This window comes from Papio anubis, chromosome 16 (assembly GCF_008728515.1).
Source record: "Papio anubis isolate 15944 chromosome 16, Panubis1.0, whole genome shotgun sequence".
In the NCBI taxonomy this organism is placed as follows: Eukaryota; Metazoa; Chordata; class Mammalia; order Primates; family Cercopithecidae; genus Papio; species Papio anubis.
The window spans coordinates 12,950,386-12,970,677 of NC_044991.1; the positions used below are offsets into that span (position 1 = coordinate 12,950,386).

At 54.1% G+C, this 20,292-nt stretch overlaps 2 protein-coding genes and 1 pseudogene across 6 annotated transcripts in view; 1 reads left to right on the forward strand and 2 right to left on the reverse strand.

The window, feature by feature from the left end:
• Positions 1–1,310, reverse strand: part of LOC101024360 (TRIO and F-actin-binding protein) — a 39,155-nt gene extending 37,845 nt beyond the window's left edge. For 2 of the 4 annotated variants that reach the window (XM_021921538.2, XM_021921537.1), the window contains exon 1: positions 1,133–1,306. In XM_021921538.2, the coding sequence (XP_021777230.1) occupies positions 1,133–1,306 (174 nt within the window). Of the gene's footprint in view, positions 1–1,075 lie in introns of all 4 variants that reach the window. The other 2 variants (XM_031656318.1, XM_021921539.2) reach the window with 2 other exon arrangements.
• A 222-nt stretch (positions 1,311–1,532) lies between these two features.
• Positions 1,533–20,292, forward strand: part of LOC110740573 — a 43,863-nt pseudogene continuing 25,103 nt past the window's right edge. The window contains exons 1-2 of the transcript XR_004178895.1: positions 1,533–1,912; positions 2,689–2,774. The product of XR_004178895.1 is annotated as an uncharacterized LOC110740573 (transcript). The remainder of the gene's footprint in view (positions 1,913–2,688; positions 2,775–20,292) is intronic.
• Positions 8,606–16,876, reverse strand: LOC116270671 (TRIO and F-actin-binding protein-like). The gene is made up of 4 exons (XM_031656012.1): positions 16,740–16,876; positions 15,065–15,179; positions 12,758–13,762; positions 8,606–8,818 (listed from the first exon to the last, which is right to left on the reverse strand). Exons 1-4 carry the CDS (start codon positions 16,874–16,876, stop codon positions 8,606–8,608), a joined length of 1,470 nt encoding a protein of 489 aa, XP_031511872.1.

Genomic DNA, 20,292 nt, shown 5'->3' on the forward strand with positions numbered 1-20,292 from the left:
GGATGTCCAGGAGGAGGGCGAGGAAGTCCAGGCAAGGCGGTCTGGCTATCACACTCACAGGGCAGGGGCTAGGCGTGCCACGCCCCCCAGCAGCCCAGCCCACTCCTCCAAAGGGTCTCCACTCCCCTGAAAGAGGACTACTGGCGCCCGTGCGCACACACACCCTGCTCATCCTCCCCCAGGAGGGCCACTGGGCTGTCAGAGGCTCCCTGAAGCATTAGCCAGAAACCAAAAGCAGCCCCACCCCTCCCTTCCCGAACAGCACGGTCAGTGGGCCAGAAGGACCGGGAAAGGAGCTACTCCTTCCCTTATACTTGGGGTGACCTCGGGCAACTCACCAGCGCCCCTCCCCAAGCCTCAGTTTATCCGGCTGTGAAGTGGGGAGTCCAGTGAACCCAGCTGTGAGACTCAATATGCTAACTATGGCACAGGTAATTGATGGGGCTTGAGTACAGCTCACCCCCATGACAAAGGCAAACCCCTGCCATCGTGCCCCCTACCCAGACTAGCAGGCTTGTCCCAAGGCCCAGGACCGCTGCAAAGTGCAAGCCCGGGAGGACGTGGTACCCTGCCGCTTCAGAGGTCCCGGGACTGGCTGCTGGGCTGTGGGTGGGGCGGTCCGGACCCTTCTAGCCCACCCGAGCTCGGGCCAGCGGCCACACGGTGGGCCGGCCTGCCAAGGCCCGGGTCAGCGCGACCCATCCGCGCCCAGGAGCGCCCCTCCCGAGCTCAGGCCCACCTCCGCTCCTCCCTGGGGCCCCTGGCCGCCTTGGGGTATCGGGTCTTTGCCTAGGGGGCTGGAGGAGAGGTGGGAAAGGGTCGCCCCGAATCCACCCTTTACTGGTGCCGCAACTGTGAGGAGGGGGCGCCCAGGACGGGTCGTTCCGTCCCCTCGGGGTCGCCTGGGCTTCTGGGGTTGAGTGGGCGAGGGAAGGCGAGGAGGAGCCTACGGGAAGGGTGAGGCCGGTCTGGCCGACCGGCGCATCAGAGGTGGCCCCATCTTCCGGCCCAGCCCTCCTCTAGCCTCCGGGAAATGAGGAGGGGGCTGCCCCGGAGGGGAAAGGCTGGGCTCTACCTGGGGTCGTCGCCCTCCTCCCGGCCTGGGGCGCGGGCGGCTGACGGGGGCACTCACCGTCATGGCGGCGCCCCAGGGCGGCGGGAGCAGGAGGCAGGAAGGTGGACGCGGCTTTCGGGCCGGGCTCCGCGGCGCGGGGACCCCGCCGCCGCCGCCCCTCTCGGCCGCCCGCCGCCGCGCCTCCGGCCCTTCCCTTCCCCGGCGCGGTCCCGGCCCCTTCCATCCGCCCATAAAACTTTTTTTTTTTTTTTTTCAAACTTCCTGGGAGGACCCGAGCGGTCCAATGGGTGGCGGGGAAGCCGAGACAAACAGCGGCGGGGGCCGCGGCGGGCCAATGGGAGCGCGGGCCGGGCCGGGGGCGGGACCTGCCGCGACGGGACGGTCGCGCTAGGGCGGCGGGACCGCGGGGCGGGCGGATGGGGCCGCAGGGAGGGGAGGGCGGTGGCGGCCGGAGGGCGGGCGGGCCCGGGCCGCGGGCGCTCTGGGAGGAAGGAAGGGCCCAGCGTGCAGGTGACTCCGTCCGGCCATGGCGCGGGGGCGGAGGATGCGGGCGGCCGGGCGTGGCACGCCTCGCCCAGACTGCGCTTCCCACCCCGGCCTCGGAGCGATGGGTCCGCTAGAGCTCGGCGCCTAGATTTGGCGGGGCTCGGGGCAAAGCACCCTGTACTAACTACTCAGCGGGTCCCACTCGCCAAGAGTCGATTTTCGTCCTCACCACAGACTTGGGAGGGAGGTCTCATTTTGCTAATGAGAAAACGGAGGCTCAGAGGGGTGAGCCGATTTGCCCGAGGTCGCACAGGAAGAGGCGGAATTCCTAGCGAGTAAGCTGGACACAAAGTGAGTTCTTGGATGGCAGGGTCTTTCCCAATACCCACTCCTCACAAATGGGCCTTTTTTGGTTTTGGGTTTTTCAGGTGTGGGCGAGCACCCGTCGCTCAGGTTCCCAGAACCCTGGGCCGTTTGTTAGATGCTCTTTTCCTGCAGGTAGGGAGGGACCGTGGTGGAATTGGTTGCTCAATGCACTAGGAAGCTCGTGTGGCACGGTGATTACAACCTAGTGTTATCTTAAGCAGGTACCTCTCGGTGCCCAATTTCACTCTGTAAAATGGGGTAATGCTGTTACCTCATGAGGTTGCTGGAAGGATTAAGTGTTAATTCAAGTAAGGCACCTAGGACAACCTCTTTATCCCTCATTAGCTATCCTTAGGCAGGGAAGCTTGGAATAATTGCCATTTCAGTTATTCTGCCATCTCGATTTGGGGTTCAAAAATTATTGCTCTTGCCAGGCGGGGTGGTTCACACCTGTAATCCCAACACTTTGGGAGGCTAAGGTGAGTGGATCACTTGAGATCAGGAGTTCAAGAGCAGCCTGGCCAACATGGTGAAACCCCATCTCTACTAAAAATACAAAAATTAGCCGGACGTGGTGTCAGGTGCCTGTAATGCAGCTATGTGAGAGGCTGAGGCGGGAGAATCGCTTGAACCCAGGAGGCAGAGGTTGCAGTGGGCAGAGATTGTGCCACTGCACTCCACCTTGGGAGACAGAGTGAGACTCCGTCTCAAAAAAAAAAAAAAAAGTTATTGCTTTTATAATTACTATTCCCATTTTGCAGATAAAGAAATGGAGGCCCAGGGAGCTGAAGTTCTTTACCAGCATTTGCTGCCAGGAGTCTCTCTACCATGAGGAATGAGGCCAAGGGTAAGTCCATCTAACTCTAGAAACTGGCCTTCTAGCACCCCGGGCTGAGTTTTCCTCCCCTACCCTTGCACCTCACTCAGGCAGTCAGTCCTTGGGAGAATGAATGAACATGCAGGAGACCTCACCTACCACCAGGGTCCTGGCCCAGTGCCCTGAGCACCTAACAGCACCAGCCTCCTCCAGGCTTTTCTGGCCGCTGTGACTCCCCCCAGTACCCTCAACACAGTGACCAGACCACTTCCCTGCTCAAAGTTCTTCCACACATCACCACTGCTGACAGATCAGTGCTACATTCCTGTTCTAGGCAGACAGGAACCATCACAACCTGACTCCTGCCTGTCATCCTGGCCTTCCAGATTCACATTCGACAGGCTGGAGAGACACATACTTTGGTCAATTTTGCAAAATACAATAAATAACCAAAGAGATACACAACACTGGAGGCCAGGCACTGTGGCTTATGCCTGTAGTCTCAGCACTTTGGGAGGCCGAGGAGGGTGGATCACCTGAGGTTAGGAGTTCGACTAGTCTGGCCAACATGGTGAAACCCCATCTCTAGTAAAAATACAAAAAATTAGCCGGGCGTGGTGGCATGTGGCTGTGATCCCAGCTACTCCGGAGGCTGAGGCAGGAGAATCGCTGGAACCTGGGAGGCGGAGGTTGCAGTGAGGGGAGATCACGCCACTGCTCTCCAGCCTAGGCGACAGAGCGAGACTCCATCTCAGAAAAAAAAAAAAGATACACAACACTAGACTGCTAGGAATTTAGGAATTCCCAGAATAAGACAGGTCCTTCTGCCCCCTGACTGCAAATGTTCTCTGCTGTGCCTGGAACGCTTCTCTTCCTGTCTTCTATACCCCAACACACACACACTGATTCTCTCTCTCTTTATTTCTCCCCTTCCCCCTCCCTCCTTCCCCCTCCCAATGCTTGTTGGCCTGGAAAATTTCTTCCTTCAAGTCTCAGGCCAAAGGAAGCCAAAGTGTCCCCAGCAGACTTAGGAACTGCTGGCCCAGTGCTCCCTACATCCGTACATTTCCCCACTAAAGTGATGACCACACTGTTCTCATCAGTTACATGTCAGTGTCCTCACCTAATTGTGCTCCAGTGGCCAAGGCTGGAATGTTTTTTGTCTACATCTTGGAAGCCAGCGTAGGGCCTAGGCCCACAGTACATCCTCCATAAGCACGGGTCGAATGAATGAATACACTGATGAAGGAACCACAACTCATCCTGGCAGGTCAGAGACGGCACAGCCTCAGGGACCCAGGAGTGAGTTATTAAACTGGCAAAGACCAGAGCTACCGAACTTTGAGTTTATCCGGTCTCAAACTGTTACTCTACTGAGAATAATGAGGTAAGGCTCAGAGCAGGGCACACAAGTTAGGGGCCAAGCCAGAATCGACGCCAGGCTTTCTGGCTCTCGGCCTTGGGCTAATTTCACTGCTTCAGCCCAAGAGAAGTGTAAATCTGCTCTGTGTAACTGGGAGGCCCCACTGGCAGTTCCATCCCTTGCTCCTCGTTTCCCTCACTCCCACATGAGAGAACCACTGTAGCCAAACTCACCAAGCCTCAGTTGCCGCATCTTTCTAATGGCGAAAATCTATGGGGACTCCCAGAGCCGCAGGAGGGCTCAGAGAGATCAGGATGTGAAGGCAGTGGTTTAGGGGGCATGTTAGAAGCACTGGGCTCTGAGGTCAGCCAGAGCAGGATTTGAATCTCAGTTCTGTTCTGCCCCTTGCTCCCTGTGTGACCTGGAGCAAGTGACCCTCCCTCTCTGAGCGTCACTTCGTCATCTGTAAAATGGACAGTACGAGTCTAACTGTGCCTGGGAGTGCGGATGAAACGCAATTAGGTGAGCCACGCAGTGAACACAGAGCTGGGCATGTAGTAGGCGCACAATAAGTGCTGGTTAATATCACCAGCATCGTTACCCCAGACTGCTTTCCCCACTTCGCTCCTCCTTCGCTCTACCAAGGACTTACCTGCCCCCTCCTGCCAGATGTGCTGAGTGTTGGTGACCTTTAGTTAGTTTGACAAGGTAATTCCTGCCCATGGCTTAGAGGCAACACACTACTCAGATAACCGTGCTTGCCTGCTCACCCAAAGAGCAGCGAAAGGAAATTCTGGGCTCGGTGGGGTGCCTCATGCCTGTAATCCCAGCACTTTGGGAGGCCAGGGTGGGCGGATCACTTGAAGTCAGGAGTTAGAAACTAGCCTGGCTAACGTGGTGAAACCCTGTCTCTACTAAAAATACAAAAATTAGCCAGGTGTGGTGGCGCACACCTGTAATACCACATACTCAGGAGGCTGAGATGGGAGAATCGCTTGAACCCGGGAGGTGGAGGTTGCAGTGAGCCGAGATGGTGCCACTGCACTCCAGTCTGGGAGATAGAACCAGACTCCATCTTAATTTAAAAAAAAAAAGACCTGGCGTGGTGGCTCACATCAATAATCCTAGCACTTTGGGAGGTTGAGGTGGGCAGATTACGTGAGGTCGGGAGTTCAAGACCGGCCTGGCCGACATGGTGAAACCCCGTCTGTACTAAAAATACAAAAAATTAGCCGGGTGCAGTGGCACGCACCTATAATTCCAGCTGCTCTGGAGGCTGAGGCAGGAGAATCACTTGAACCTGGGAGGCAGAGGTTGCAGTGAGTTGAGATGGCGCCACTGCACTCCAGCCTGGGCGATCAAGCTAGACTCCCTCTTAATTTAAAAAAAAAAAAAAAAAAAAAAAAAAAGGAAATTCTGAAATGGATGGGAAAGTTCGTGTTTTAACAGTAGCCCGGCAACCTCCGTGCATCCTGATCTCCCTGAGCCCTCTCTGCAGCCTTAAGTCTCCACAGACTTTTTCCTAATAGACAGATGTGGCAACCGAGGCTCAGTGAATTTGGCTGCAACCCTTCTCTCATCTGAGAATGAGGAAAATCAGCTCCTTTATACCCCAAGCTGTGCGACCTCAGGCAAATCAGCTCACCTCCCTGGGCCTCAGTCCCTTCATCTGTAAAATGGGCACACTGTCTCTGAAGTGCCCAGCCTAGTGCTGGACGCAGCGCCAACAGCGGTGAGTAAGAGCGTCAGCCTCTCACCAAGAGAAGAGACCCCATGAGCCAGCCTGTGGCTGCTGGAGATGGCCAGGCCCCTTCTGTCCTGCTGTGAAGGGGGTGGGAGGGAGTGGGTCTCAGCTCCCTGCCCTTATGGAAAACCTAGCCAGAGGCTTGAGTGTTTCCAGACCTCTCTGGGCAGGGGATGGGTTACGTAACGCCAGATGTTTGTGAAACTGGCTCAGGCCCAGGTCTGAGACACACTTTGCAATCCCAGAGCCACTTGTAAGCCTGCTCTACCCTTCCCCCATACCTGGCTCCCCCTTGGCCCAGGGCTGGCGAGAGGAGGTTGCTGACTGGAAGCTTTCAGCTGTGTAGATTATTCCATCACCCCTCACTCCAAAAGCTGAAAGCAGCCCCCAAGCCTGCCCCGGAAGTGGAAAATCCACTCGCTTGCTGAGACCAGGGTGAGTTTAAGAACTCTCCTCCCACCTCTCCTGTCATGCGAGGGCCCCAGCTGCCTCCTCCTCAGCCCCCACTCTCTCTCCTTTGCTTAACAACCCCCTCCTCCCTCCCCTCCCCATGTCTGTCCACCCTCACCCCTCCAGCCCCCACTGGAGCCAGCCTACCCTTTGCCACCTGAGGACCCCCAGAGACAGCAGGAACGGATTGAACAGCGTGGGCCGGTCCCCGGGCATCCGCCATGAGGTCACCAGTCGGCCCTTGAGCGGGCTCCCAGCCTTGCCCTCTGCTGGCCTCTTGTCTGCCTGTCAAACAGGGTCCAGTGTTGGCCCCAGGTCCCTTTGGTGGGATGGAGGCACCCCTGGCTACAGCCTCCCCTGCCCATTTTGTGGTGCCCCCCTCCACGGAGCCCCAGGGTTCCCATCTTTCTCTCCTCCCAGAACTGCCGAGACAAGAGCCGGTTAACTTGTTCTCACTACGTCGTGTTTGACTGAGCGGCTCCCAGGGCTCAGCACCCTTGAAGGTGTGTGCGTCATTGCCCTAAAGTCAAACCACGGGCGCCAGCTGGAGGGGCACAGACCACAGGTGTGTTTCCACCCACAGAGCCTTTTCAGAGTATTTCACATTAGGTTAGAGATCTCACATATAAATACATATCTCCAGTGTTTCTTGAAATATCGAAAGATGTGGAAACTCTGGGCCCGTCTTCCCCATGGCAACAGCTATCTGGAACCGAGGAGTCACACGAGTGCCCTCGGTCCCCCCACTTCTCACTGTTGTTACCTGCCTGGCCTTCAGGGCGTTAGGTTTGTGACTCCAGCTTAAGCAAAAGGAATGAGTTGTGGACTTCTACAGACACGCCCAGCAGAGCCCCTAAATGCTCCCTCTTTGGAGTCATCCTCGTTGGGGAAACCAAGGCCCCAGTGAAGCAGAGGCACTTGTCAAAGTCACACATAGCAGGTTACTGGGAAGGTAGGAGAGGGCCCAGGTGTCCTTGCTCTGGAATCTGCACACTGTCTGGAAGCGGAACTTGAAGCATCAAAGCACAGGTCCAAGAGGGCTTTGGGGGTGGGGGTGCCCCCGACTCTGCTACCACATCTCCCATCACAGCCCTGACCACAGGCATGCAACTGTCTCACTTGACTGAACTCCTTGATGGTGCTCCAACTCACCTGTGACCCACACCCGGGTATACAGAAGGTGCTCACTGAGTGCATGTGAATGATGCATGAATGAGGTGGTTATCAGTTCTGACCAGTCAAGGCTGCCTAGGGGTGGGGGTAGGTTGAGATATTTTCCACGTTGATGTGCCAGGCCCGTTTCATGGAGACTAGAGGGGCACCCCTGCATTGCTCCCCGTTCACTACTCTGGCTCCAGGAAGTATGAAGAAATAGCCCAGAAAGAGGAAGAGCAAAGTTGTCGGAGCCCCTGGGAGGGCTGGCAGCACCTTTAGCGACCAGCATCCCCTGTCCCCTCCCATTCCACAGATGGGAATACTGGACCCCTCAAAATTACAGCACTGCCGTTCAAAGCCACGCAAGAAATCAGGGCAGGGACGGGGGCAGCCTGGGTGGGGGCAGGTGGAGGTGCAGAGAGAGCGCTGGGTGGTTCCTGGGCTGGGTTCTAGTCCCAGTACAGCTAGCCACTGACTGTGTAGCCTGGGACGACTCCCCTGCCTCCATTTCCTCATCTGCACAGTGAGGGTTTGGGCAAAATTCCCCCGGCTTTGACTCACGGCAGGGCCCAATTTAGGGGCTCCAGGCTGCCTGACGGATACTCCCTGCCACACCTGGCTCTTCAGGAGGCAGCAGGGGGAAGAGCAGGACCAGAAAACACAGCCCCAAACAGTCTGTCTCCTCCTCCCCCACCTCCTACTGCCCCATGGACCTCAACTCTGATCTCACCTCTCTGAAGGCTGAGGGTGACGAGAACAGTCTGTTTGGCAGGTCACGGGGAGGGGCAGGCAGAGCTGTGTTCACCAGCTGCAGCCAGGCCTCAGAGCAGCATCTGTGGGTCCCACCCCCGCATATATCTCTCCCGCCTCCAGGACCCTGGAGACCCTCCAGGCCCGGCTGACTGTGGGCACATCCTCAGCTCTCTGACTCATGCTCCTAGAAGCCCTGCTCTTTCGACCTGGCTTGGCCGTCTCAAACCGGAAGGATCTCTTCCCTCAGAGACCACTGGGGCCAAACCGTCATTTGCCCAGGGAAAGACATTGACCTTTTCAGGCCCAGCAAATGAGAAGCACGGCCTAGGGTTCTGACCCCAGGACCGCCCACCTACCCAGGTCCCCATGCCAGAAGGTGGCTCCTGCAGAGCTCCTTCAAGGCCCCACCATGCACACAGATGACCCCATGGGAAAGCCAACTTTGGTCTGGATGATTCCAGGGCTCTTCTGAGGAATGAAGCTTCCCCTTCCCTTCCCCACCATGTGTACCCATGCCCATGACCCAACTACCGAGTCTGCCTGCTTCTGGTCAGTCAGGGGGTCTTGGCCTCTGCTTGGTTCTGACTCCTCAGGCTCCTCTGGTTGGAACTGGAGATTAAAAAAAGAACACAGCTTAGCCTAACTTATTCTCCAGGGTGCATGCATCTGTCCACCTCATCCATCCATTCTATCATCTGTCCATGCAACACCCATCTAACGTCCAGCATCAGTAGATCCATGTATCCATCTAACCATCCAGTGTCTATCCCACATGACTCACCCTCTCATGTATCCAGCATCCATTGTCTATCACCCATTCATGTATCTACTCTCCATTGATCCATCATGTATCCATTTACCCAATACCTATGTATCCCTCTCTCCATCCATCATCCATCTATCCATATCTCCATCATCTGTCCACCATCTATCGTGTGACATTCATCCATCCATGCCACATCCATCCATATTCCACCCAGCATTCATCCATCCGTTACCTAAGCAACATCCATCATATATCCACCACCACCATATATTCATCTGTCCATCATCACCCATCCAGACAGCTGTTGCCGTGGGAAGACGGGCCCAGAGTTTCCACATCTTTTGATATTTCAAGAAACACTGGAGATATGTTTTTTGTTTTTTGGTTTTTTTTTTTTTGAGATGGAGTCTCGCTCTGTTGCCCAGGCTGGAGTGCAGTGGCCAGATCTCAGCTCACTGCAAGCTCCGCCTCCTGGGTTTACGCCATTCTGCCTCAGCCTCCCGAGTAGCTGGGACTACATGCGCCCGCCACCTCGCCTGGCTAGTTTTTTTGTATTTCTTTTTTAGTAGAGACGGGGTTTCACCGTGTTAGCCAGGATGGTCTCGATCTCCTGACCTCGTGACCCACCCGTCTCAGCCTCGCAAAGTGCTGGGATTACAGGCTTGAGCCACCGCACCTGGCTGGAGATATGTATTTATATGTGAAATCTCTAACCTAACGTGAAATACTCTGAAAAGACTCTGTAGACGGAAACACACACATCCAACAGGCGTCTATTTATCATTCATTCAACATGCATCATTGATCCATCACCCATTCCCACATTCACCCTCCATTCATCCGTTATCCACCCACTAACCCCTCTGTCCTCCATCTTGCATGCATCCACTGAGCTGCCCCCTCCTTTATGTCAGGCCCTGGGCCACAGCCAGAGTTACAGAGATAAAGCAGGCAGAGATCCTGCTTCTGTGGAGCTTTTGGGGAAATTACAGCCCCATTAGATGGATGTTGCATGGACATATGGAAGCAAAACTGCCAAGCCCAGAAGGGAACCATCGCTAGGAGTGACTGTTCAGGGAAGGCGTCTCAGGGCAGGGCGTCTGACCTAAGACTTGAACAATGAACAGGCGTTTGGTGGCTGAAGAGGGAAGGGAAGAGGACGTGCAAAGGCAGGGATATATCTTCACAGGCCCTGCAGCCAGCTCAGCACCAATGAGTCAAATCCGGAGTGGAAGGAAGGGAAACCAGCCTTGAGTGCCATGCCAAGGATTTTCTTTTTCTTTCTTTCTTTTTTTTTTTTGAGATGGAGTCTGGCTCTGTCACCCAGGCTGGAGTGCAGTGGCGAGAGATCTCGGCTCACTGCAACCTCCACCTCCTGGGTTCACACCATTTTCCTATCTCAGCTTCCCTAGTAGCTGGGATTACAGGCACCCGCCACCATACCTGGCTAATTTTTTGTATTTTTAGTGGAGATGGGGTTTCACCGTGTTAGCCAGGCTGGTGTCGATCTCCTGACCTCATGATCCGCCCGTCTTGGCCTCCCAAAGTGCTGGGATTACAGGCGTGAGCCACCGCGCCTGGCCGTGCCAAGCCAAGGATTTTCATAGAGAGGAGCAGCTGGAGCCCCGGCAGGACCTGGTGGCTCCTCGTTTTGTCATCTGTGAAATGCCTTTCAGCACATAGTGCTCCCATCCCTTCCCAGCCACCATCTCCCAGCCTCCTGAGAACCCTGAGCTTCACCATGAAACTGAAGAATCTTTCTAACTGGGTCCCCACTTCCTTCTTGACCTGGCCGGCCTACAGCACCAGCATGCCCCGGGACACAGCACCGTGTCCTCCTTGAGCTGCCTGTGGTCTGTGTGCCTTCCCAACAAGCCTGACAGCAACCTGAGGGCAGGACGAGCTGACTTATCCCTATTTCTCTGATGTTCATGCATTGAGTTGATCAGAGGGTCAACTCATCAAAGCCACAGAAATACAGGGGAGAGGATTCTCCAGTCCTCCCATGGGCTCAGGAGCTTTGTGACCTGGTGGCTAAAAGTACAAATTTAGGCCAGGTGTGGTGGCTCACACCTGTAATCCCAGCACTTTGGGAGGCCAAGGTAGGCAGATCACCTGAAGTCGGGAGTTCAAAACCAGCCTGACCAACATGGAGAAACCCCATCTCTACTAAAAACACAAAATTAGCCGGGCATGGTGGCACATGCCTGTAATCCCAACTATTCAGGAGGCTGAGGCAGGAGAATAGCTTGAACCCAGGGGGCGGAGGTTGCAGTGAGCCAAGATTGCGCGATTGCACTCCAGCCTGGGCAACAAGAGTGAAACTCTGTCTCAAAAAAAATAATAGGGCCCAAGCCTGTAATCCCAGCACTTTGGGAGGCCGAGACCATCCTGGCTAACACGGTGAAACCCCGTCTCTAATAAAAAGTACAAAAAAACTAGCCGGGCGAGGTGGCGGGCACCTGTAGTCCCAGCTACTCGGGAGACTAAGGCAGGAGAATGGCATAAACCCGGGAGGCGGAGCTTGCAGTGAGCTGAGATCTGGCCACTGCACTCCAGCTTGGGCGACAGAGCGAGACTCCGTCTCAAAAAAAAAAAAAACAAAGCAAAGCACAAACTTTGGAGTGGATGCTTTGATCTCATTTCTCACAACCTATGCATGTGTGACCCCCAGCAAATGCCTAAGGAGTCTGAGCCTCAGTTTCCTCATCTGTCAAGTGGCAACTGCCTTCTATCCACCTGAGGCACATATGTCAAGGTCCTGGGGCCCAGCACGGGGTGCACCCTGATGCCTGGAAGTCCTGCTCATCCTGGGGGAGGTGGCAGCGGACTTTGCAGCGAGATGAGGAGGCTTTAGAGAAACAAGCAGGAACCCCCACGGCACCCCAGTGCTGCCCGTCAGAGAAGTGATTGGTCCATCTTACAGAGGGAGAGAGGCTAGTGTTCAAAACCACATGCCGTCCTCCGAATGAGCTATCGCCAGGGTGCAGGACTCTGGCCTCCAGGACCCTCCCTGCCCACCATCTTCAGATGAAGAATGTTCTGGGCTTCAAGGCAGCACCAAAGTACCACTGAAGCAGGGGAAGGGTGAGCACCTACTGTGTGCCCGGCGCTGGGCCCACTTTGCACACGAGCCTCATTTAAGCAGCCTGTTTTGGCAGCTAGCTGAACCCAGTGAGCATTGATGCACCCCCTTCTCTGTGTCTGAGAGGAGCTGTAGGGGCCAGAGAGGGTAAGCGAGGCTGTCCTGGACTCAGGAACCTGGGTATCACCAGGGGAAGGGGCATGACCACACTGGCTATAGTCCCAGGTGGGGTCAGGTGTGTGCCACCAGACACAACATAAACCAGGTATGGTGGAGCCAGGAGGGGAGCAGGCCCTGGCCAGAGCATCTTGCTTGAGGCCTCAGTGTGGTCTGCACTGAGCGGATTTGGGTTTCGCCCATGCCCCACCAGCAAGTGGCTTCACCCTGCGCGTCAGTTTCCTTATCTGTAAATAAATAGTGTATTTCTCACTTGGTTGCTAAGGAGACTAAATGGTAAAAGTATACGTCAAACATTCAGATCAGGGCTTGGCCCATAAACACTTAAAACGGTGTTGCTCATCATCAGTGTTGGGCCAGTTTGGTGGTCAGGATGGGTTGTGGTCAGCAGGGAGGCTGAGGTCTGAGCCTGGAGGGGGATGCAGGAGCTGAGGCTACTCAAAGGGGAGGCTTTTCCAAGGAGACTTGGCTGTGGGGGGCTGACTTCCTGGCTACCCTTGGGAGGGGGGAACCTCCTTACCTGCAGCTCTGGCAAACTGGGGCCCTCTGCAGTGCTCCTGCTCCCCAGGGGGCCCGTCTGCTCTAGGCCTGCCAGAGTTACGGTCGCTGGTCCTCTTGTCACTTTGGTCTTTGGCCACTGGGTGGAGGTGCAGGCAGGGCTGGGCGGCTGGGCCGGGCTCTGGGGCCGCGGTGCGGGGCTGTGTCCGTTGACTGGGGTGGCCTCGGCCCAGCCTTCTGGCTGACTGTGTGACTCCTGCTCGGGGACATCCTTTGTGCCTGGGGGACCCATCTCTGGCCCTGAAGCCCTGGCCAGGTCATCCCTGTGTCCAGCTGGGTCCTTGCGGGGCAGCCTGGCCTGCAGGAGCTCCAAGAGGCCCTCCCAGTCCAGCCTGGGGAGACGGGCCCAGGCCCCCTCTCCTGGTGCCCGGAGAAGACCAAGCAGGTCCCTCCAGTCAAGCTCGGGTCGCCTCTCAGGGCCATGCGAGTATGGACATGCTCCCTCTGCCCCCCAGCCCACAGTAGTGGGTGTCCCAGGGCGCCTGGATTGTGAGGACTCTGTGGGGCCTCCCCAGTTCTCAGGGGGGCTTGTGAGTGGGCTTCTCTTCCCTAGTTCTCTGGGGGGCTCATGGGTGGCCGCCTCCTCCCAGGCCTCTGGCTGTCCCCAGCTCTCCCTGTACTCCCCAGGAGGGCCCCCCCATGCTCCCTCCAAGGCTTTGGCTGCCCCCAGGCCTCCCTCCTGGCTGCTCCAGCTCCTCTCCAGGTGTCTGTGAGGGCCCTGGGACCCTGGCGCTTCCTCCTGACTCTGCCATGCCCCCAGAGGCTGTCTTGGGCCTGCTTGGCCACTCTCCAGAGGTCTCTGTGTCTGCAGCTCCCTCTCAGGGGTCCTGGCTGATGTCCTGGGAGGCGACGGGGACCCCTGGAGCTGCCGATCTCCCTCAGGTCTCTTCTCAGGACTCCGAGAATGAGGGGGCTCTGCTTGGCTCCGCCAGGTCAGTTCTGCCTGTTTGGCAGGGCGCTTGGTCACCTGGGGATGAGGTAGGGAGGTGGGTGAGGCTCTCTCTCTGGGGACCTGGCTGCCGGCTCTGCCTTTCTTAGTCAGGCCCCCAGAAAGGCAAGGCTGTGCTCACACAGCAGCCTGGATGAAAGCAGGCCAAAAAGCACACAGGGTCCCTGCCCTCCTCCCCCGTCGGGGGTCAGCTCTTCCCTTTCACCCGCTTTCCTCAGTTCCAGAAAAAGATCTGCAAAGACCTGCTCCCATTCTTGGCTTCTCACCCCTCTCAAAGATACTGATTCCAACTTGGGCTATCAGGTGCCAGAACCTCCACCACCAATACCCCATTCCACTGCAGTGGGCCTGGCCCTCTGGGTTTTGTTAAAGATACAAATCACCCTGAAAGAGAGGGAGGGCCATTAGCCAGATTCATGCATCAAAGCTTTCCCTGAAATCTGCTCAAGACAGCAGTATTGGCAGCAGTATTGGCCAGGTACGGTGGCTCACGCCTATAATCCCAGCACCTTGGGAGGCCGAGGTGGGCGGATCACCTGAGGTCAGGAGTGACCAGCCTGGCCAACATGGTGAAACCCTGTCTCTACTAAAAGTACAAAAATTAGCTGGGTGTGGTGGCACGCCCTTGTAATCCCAGCTACTCGGGAGGCTGAGGTAGGAGAATCTCTTGAACCTGGGAGGTGGAGGTTGCAGTGATCCAATATTGTCCCACTGCACTCCAGCCTGGGAGACAGAGCAAGACTCCATCTCAAAAAAAAAAAAAAAAAAGCAGTACTTAGTAAAGGAAGGGGATAGCATGGGACAGGGGCTGTCTTCCAAGGACTAATGTGAGGTCTTATGCAATTTTTTTTTTTTTTTTTGAACAGAGTCCACTGTGTCATGAGGTGGGAAGTGCAGTGGCCGAGATCAGCCACTTTCTGGCTCCGCCTCCCGGGTTTTCATATTCTCCTGCCTCAGCCTCCCAGCGCCCAACCAAGCGCCCGCCACCTAGCCGGCTAGTTTTGTATTTTTTAGTAGAGCGAGGGAGTTTCCACGTGTGCTCAGGATAGTCTCGAACTCCTGACCTGCGTGATCGCCCGTCTCTCGGCCTCCCAAAGTGCTGGGATTACAGGCTTGAGCCACCGCGCCCGGGCGGTCTTATGCAATTTGCCAAGAGCTTCTGGCCCTTGGGGAGAGGGGAGAGCTGGAGACCCATGATTGGACTCCGACCCTTTCATAGAGGACCTTCCTGTCCAAGCTCCCTGCCTGGCTTCTAGCAGGAGGGAAGAGGCAGTGGCCGCCCCTTGGGGTGTGGGGCCCCAGACAGCTGGCAGTGCTCACCTGCCTGCTGGGGGCAGGGCTGGACTGTCTTCGGAGAAGTTGGCTCTGGCCTTGGCTGGGCCGCTGTGACCGTCCCTCGTCCTGGGCCTGGAAGGCCCCCGCTGCCTCGGACTTCCTATGAGCAAATGCAGCCACTCCTCTGAGGGACTGTCCCACTCCCAGCACCCCAGCCCCTCTGCTCCCACCTCCAACAGAAGGAGATGTGGGAGAGCCAGGGATCCACTGCAAGCTGGTTGAAGGGCCCTAAGTAAGGGTGACTCTCAGGGCCTCAGTTTCCCCTTCTGAAAAATGGGGATGGTTAACACTGCTCTATTCTGCCTCATGAGGCTCTTGAGAAAATGACAAGAAAAATGGGGAGTAGAGGTGTTTGGGTGGGGAGGGGGATCTGGCCCTGACCATGGCTATCTTCTATCTCATCCAGTACTACCTGTGACTAACCACCACCCCACCAGCAGCCCACCAGCCACCCCCAGACACAGGTTAGACTGGTCTTTGCAGGAATTAAGATTTATTGAGCACCTACTGTGTACCAGGCACCCGGCACACATAATCATAATGGCAAAGCATTTATTGAGCGCTTCTTACGTTCCAGGGGCCAAGCGCTTGTATCATGATCTTGTTCCATCTCACACAGCCCATGAGGTGGGACGACAGAGCCAGACTGCTGTGTGCCCCCGTGTTCCATTCTTTCTGCCCTTTTCCTGTCCATATTGTAAATTTTGGATTTCTTGAGGCTGGGCGCGGTGGCTCAAGCCTGTAATCCCAGCACTTTGGAGGCCGAGGCAGGTGGATCACAAGGTCAGGAGATCGAGACCATCCTGGCTAACACAGTGAAACCCCATCTCTACTAAAAATACAAAAACATTAGCCAGGCATGGTGGCAGGCACTTGTAGTCCCAGCTACTCGGGAGGCTGAATTCAGCAGGAGAATGGTGTGAACTCGGGAGGCAGAGCTTGCAGTGAGCCAAGATCGTGCCACTGCTCTCCAGCCTGGGTGACAGAGCAAGACTCCATCTCAAAAAAAAAAAAAACGTTGATTTCTTTTCCTTTTTCCCTCCCATCACCGTTAACTAACAGAATCCCAGCACTTAGCCTTGAAAACGCCAGGCCATCCTAGCTGTTGGCAAGAGCTCTGAGCAAGATCGGAAGAAAGAAACATCCTTCCCGACTACTCCAGAGAGGCCAACATGAACTGTCCAAGCAAATGTCATTTTTTTTTTTTTTTGAGATGAGTCCCTCTGTCATCCCAGGCTGCTAGAGTGCAGTGGCGCAGTCTCAGCTCACTGCAACTTCCGTCTCCCGGTCTCAAGGGATTCTCTGTCTTAACCTCCCAAGTAGCCGGGATTACAGGCATGAGCCACCATGCCTGGCCCTGGGCAAATGTCATTTCTAAGACACTGGACTTCAGGCGTTGTTGCCGCATCCAATGAAGATCATCTCTAGCTTGTTAGTAAAAAGTCTAGTTCCAATTAGTTGTCTTGCTTACTAACTGGGAGGCATGGCTGTTAATGTTTAACGTGGTATCTCTATCGACAAGTAGAAACACCAAACAACCTAGGCTTATCTCTCTCTTCCTCTACCTAAGGGGTCACAACAAAAGACCCAAGTGCTCAGTGACTGTTTATTTTGGTTGGGTCTCAGTTAGCAAATGGAGCTGTATCTTTGGTGGATGAACCGAACCAGGAAGAGAAGCCTGAAAAAGGCCACCCTGTGGTGGGCCCAGAGTAAGGCAGCAAAGGGAAGTAAGAGGAACCTCTGCTCAGGCCTCCGTAGGACCTGCTCTCTGCGGTGGGCCTGTGCCTGAGGAACCATGCTGGAACACCACCTTCAAAAGTATGGGATTGGACAGAGCGCAGTGGGTCATGACTGTAATCCCAGAACTTTGGGAGGCTGAGGCAGGCAGATGGCTTGAACTCAGGAGTTCGAGACCAGGCTGGACAACATAGTGAAACCCAGTCTCTGAAAATACAAAAATTAGCCCAGGCACAGTGGCTCATGCCTCTAATCCCAGCACTTTGGGAGACTGAGGTGGGTGGATCACTTGAGGTCAGGAGTTCGGGGAACCAGCCTGAGTCCAATATAGTAGAAACAGTCTACTAAAATACAAAGGCACCAAAAGCTGGGTAGCATGCCATAATCCCACTCAGGAAAACTGAGGCAGGAGGATTACTTGACCCCAGAACCCAGTAGAAACGAGATACACACCACTGCACTCCCAGCCTATGACATGAGTGAGAACCCTGTCTCAAAAAAAAAAAAAAAGTATAGAGGAGTTGGGAAGCCAGGGTGAAATGTCAACATAGCTGTAATTCCAGCACTTGGGGAGGCTGAGGTCAGAGGATCACTTGAGCCAAGGAGTTTAAGAAAGCCCTGGCAACAGAATGAGACCTTGTTCTAGGAAAAAAAATTTTTTAATGAGCCAGGCATGGTGATACGTGGCTATAGTCCCAGCTACTTGGGAGGCTGAAGTGGGAGGATCGCTTCAGCCTGGGAGGTTGAGGCTGCAGTGAGCCATGGTCACGCCACTGCATTCCAGACTGGGCGAAAGAGCAAGATCCTGTCTCAAAAAGAAAAAAGTATGGGGTTGAAGTTTTTTGTTGTTTCATGTCTTTTGCCAATGTCATTAGAATCAGAGCCATAAAGCACAGTAATTTGAGTTGTTAGCAGTTATTGGCAGCTGGTTCAGACAGGAGCCAAAGTTCCCTGGAAGAAGTGTTTCTGAGCTTGGGGGCTCCCTGAGCAGGCTGTTTGTAATTTTTTTTTTTTTGAGATGGAGTCTCGCTCTGTGGCCCAGGCTGGAGTGCCGTGGTGCAATCTCAGCTCACTGCAACCTCTGCCTTCCGGTTTCAAGCGATTCTCCTGCCTCAGCCTCCCGAGCAGCTGGAATTACAGGTGTCTACCACCATGCCCAGCTAATTTTTGTATTTTTAGTAGAGACAGGGTTTCACCATGTTAGCCAGGCTGGTCTCATTTCAAACTCCTGACCTCAGGTGATCCGCTTGCCTCGACCTCCCAAAGTGTTGGCATTACGGGTGTGAGCCACTGCACCCAGCCAATTTGTAATCTAATTTGAGGTGAGTGCGTTTCCTTACTCTGTGAGAGCTGAAGGCCTTAGACTGAATTTTCCCCTGAACTGGGGTATAGGAGCCTCGATGAAGCAAGAGGCCAAACATGACCCCGTGGGCCGTTCCTCCCTAATGGGGAGGAGGGGGAGGACAATAGTGGAAACACCCGGTGAAGGGAAGCAAGGCACTTGTGTGTTCTCTTCCGGATGGATGCATTTTCCATACGAACTCCAGCTTGCTTGATGAGCATTCCTGCTGAGAACTTGCCTTCCTTTTTTCCCCCATGTGGAATTGAGAGAAAAGAGCGAGGGACTCAAGAAGATTCTGAGACCCCAACAGAGACCCGGTTTGTCTGATGCTGAAGCAACAGCGTCTCCCCGGGGCCACCTGTTCCCCAGAGTTGATGTGACCACACCAAGCATGACAAAGGAAACATGTTTCCTTTGGAAGCTTAGATGGGCTCTTCGACCTCCAGAGAGAATTAAAGGCGCAAAGCCATCAAGTCTAGCAAATCCAATGAAGTCTGTGTTTTAAATTCAAATGACCACAGAATGCTTACATGACTTTAAGAGATTCCAAAGGCATCTAAGGAAAAAAAAAATAAGATCAAGCCAAAACTCCCAATGCTTTGATGTGATAATCTTTTAAGAAAAAATTTCCAGACTTGGGACAATGCTTGGACAGAGTAGATGCTCAATAAATACATATCGATGAGGAAATGAGAGAAAATAAAAGCTCAATCCTACAGCCACCCACCCATAAACTCCAGTCTGTCCCTTACACACACACTACATAGTTTTAAAAATTTCCATCTTCAGAGGATGAATGGTTTTCTACTTGGAAGAGGTGCCAGATAAGAGGAAAAAATTTAATTACTCAGTAAAATTATAAAAACTTCCCTAAAAGGTAAATAATCTATTTCAAAGAGAGTAGAATTAAATGTACAGGAGTGATCATGTAAAAACAAATGGTTAATAAAAGTGTAAACATATTTCTCATTTATATTAGTAATATAAACACCTTATCTCTCTAAAATTATCCTGGAAAAAAGGAAAGAAAATTAATTAACTTTGGCTTAAAGACCTTAATGTCCCTACTGAGTTATTAGTTAAAACAAGTTAGGAAAATTGACATTAGACCAGAAATAGTAATCATAAAAAGGTCAAAGCCACTTTGGGAGGCTAAGGTGGGAGCATTGCTCAAGGCCAGGAGTTTGAGACCAACCTGGCCAATAAAGTGAGACTCCATCTCTACAAAAAATAGAAAAATTAGCTGGGCACAGTGGCGCACGCCTGTAGTCCCAGCTACTGGGGAGGCTGAGGTGAGAGAATCCCTTGAGCCTGGCAGTCTGAGGCCACAGTGAGCCATGATCATGCCACTGCACTCCTGCGGGGTGACAGAGCAAGACCCCGTCTCAAAAACAAAAGGTCAGGCCATGAGCGGTGGCTCACACCTGTAATCCCAGCACTTTGGGAGGCCGAGGTGGGCGGATTGCCTGAGCTCAGGAGTTCAAGACCAGCCTGGGCAACAGGGTGAAACCCTGTCGCTACTAAAAATACAAATAAATTAGCCGGGCATGGTGGCGGGTGCCTGTAGTCCCAGCTACTCGGGAGGCTGAGGCAGGAGAATTGCTTGAACCTGGGAGGCAGAGGTTGCAATGAGCCAAGATTGTGCCACTGCACTCCAGCCTGGGTGACAGAGTAAGAATCCATCTCCAAAGAAAAAAAAAAAAGTCAAAGACAGTGAAGACTTTTAGGGTGAAACTACTCCATGATGTTACAATGGTGGATACTTGTCATTATACATTCATTCAAGTCTGTAGGCTGTACAGACTTGAGTGAACAGTGAACTTTGGGTGATTTGTCAGTGTAGGTTCACGGATTGTAACAAATGCATCCCCTACTGCCCAGTACAGTGGCTCACCAGCCCTTTGAGAGGCCAAGAAAGGAGGATCCCTTGAGGCCAGGAGCTGGAAACAAGCATACGTGTCTAGTACAGGATACTGGTAGTGGGAGAAGCTGTGCATGGAACTCTCCCGTTTCTGTTCAGTTTTGCTGTGAACCTAAAACTGCTCTGGGTTTTTGTTTTTGTTTTTAAGGCCAAAGAAAGAATTATACTAATACTGGAGACCACATGGTTGTCATCTGGATATTACATGATCAA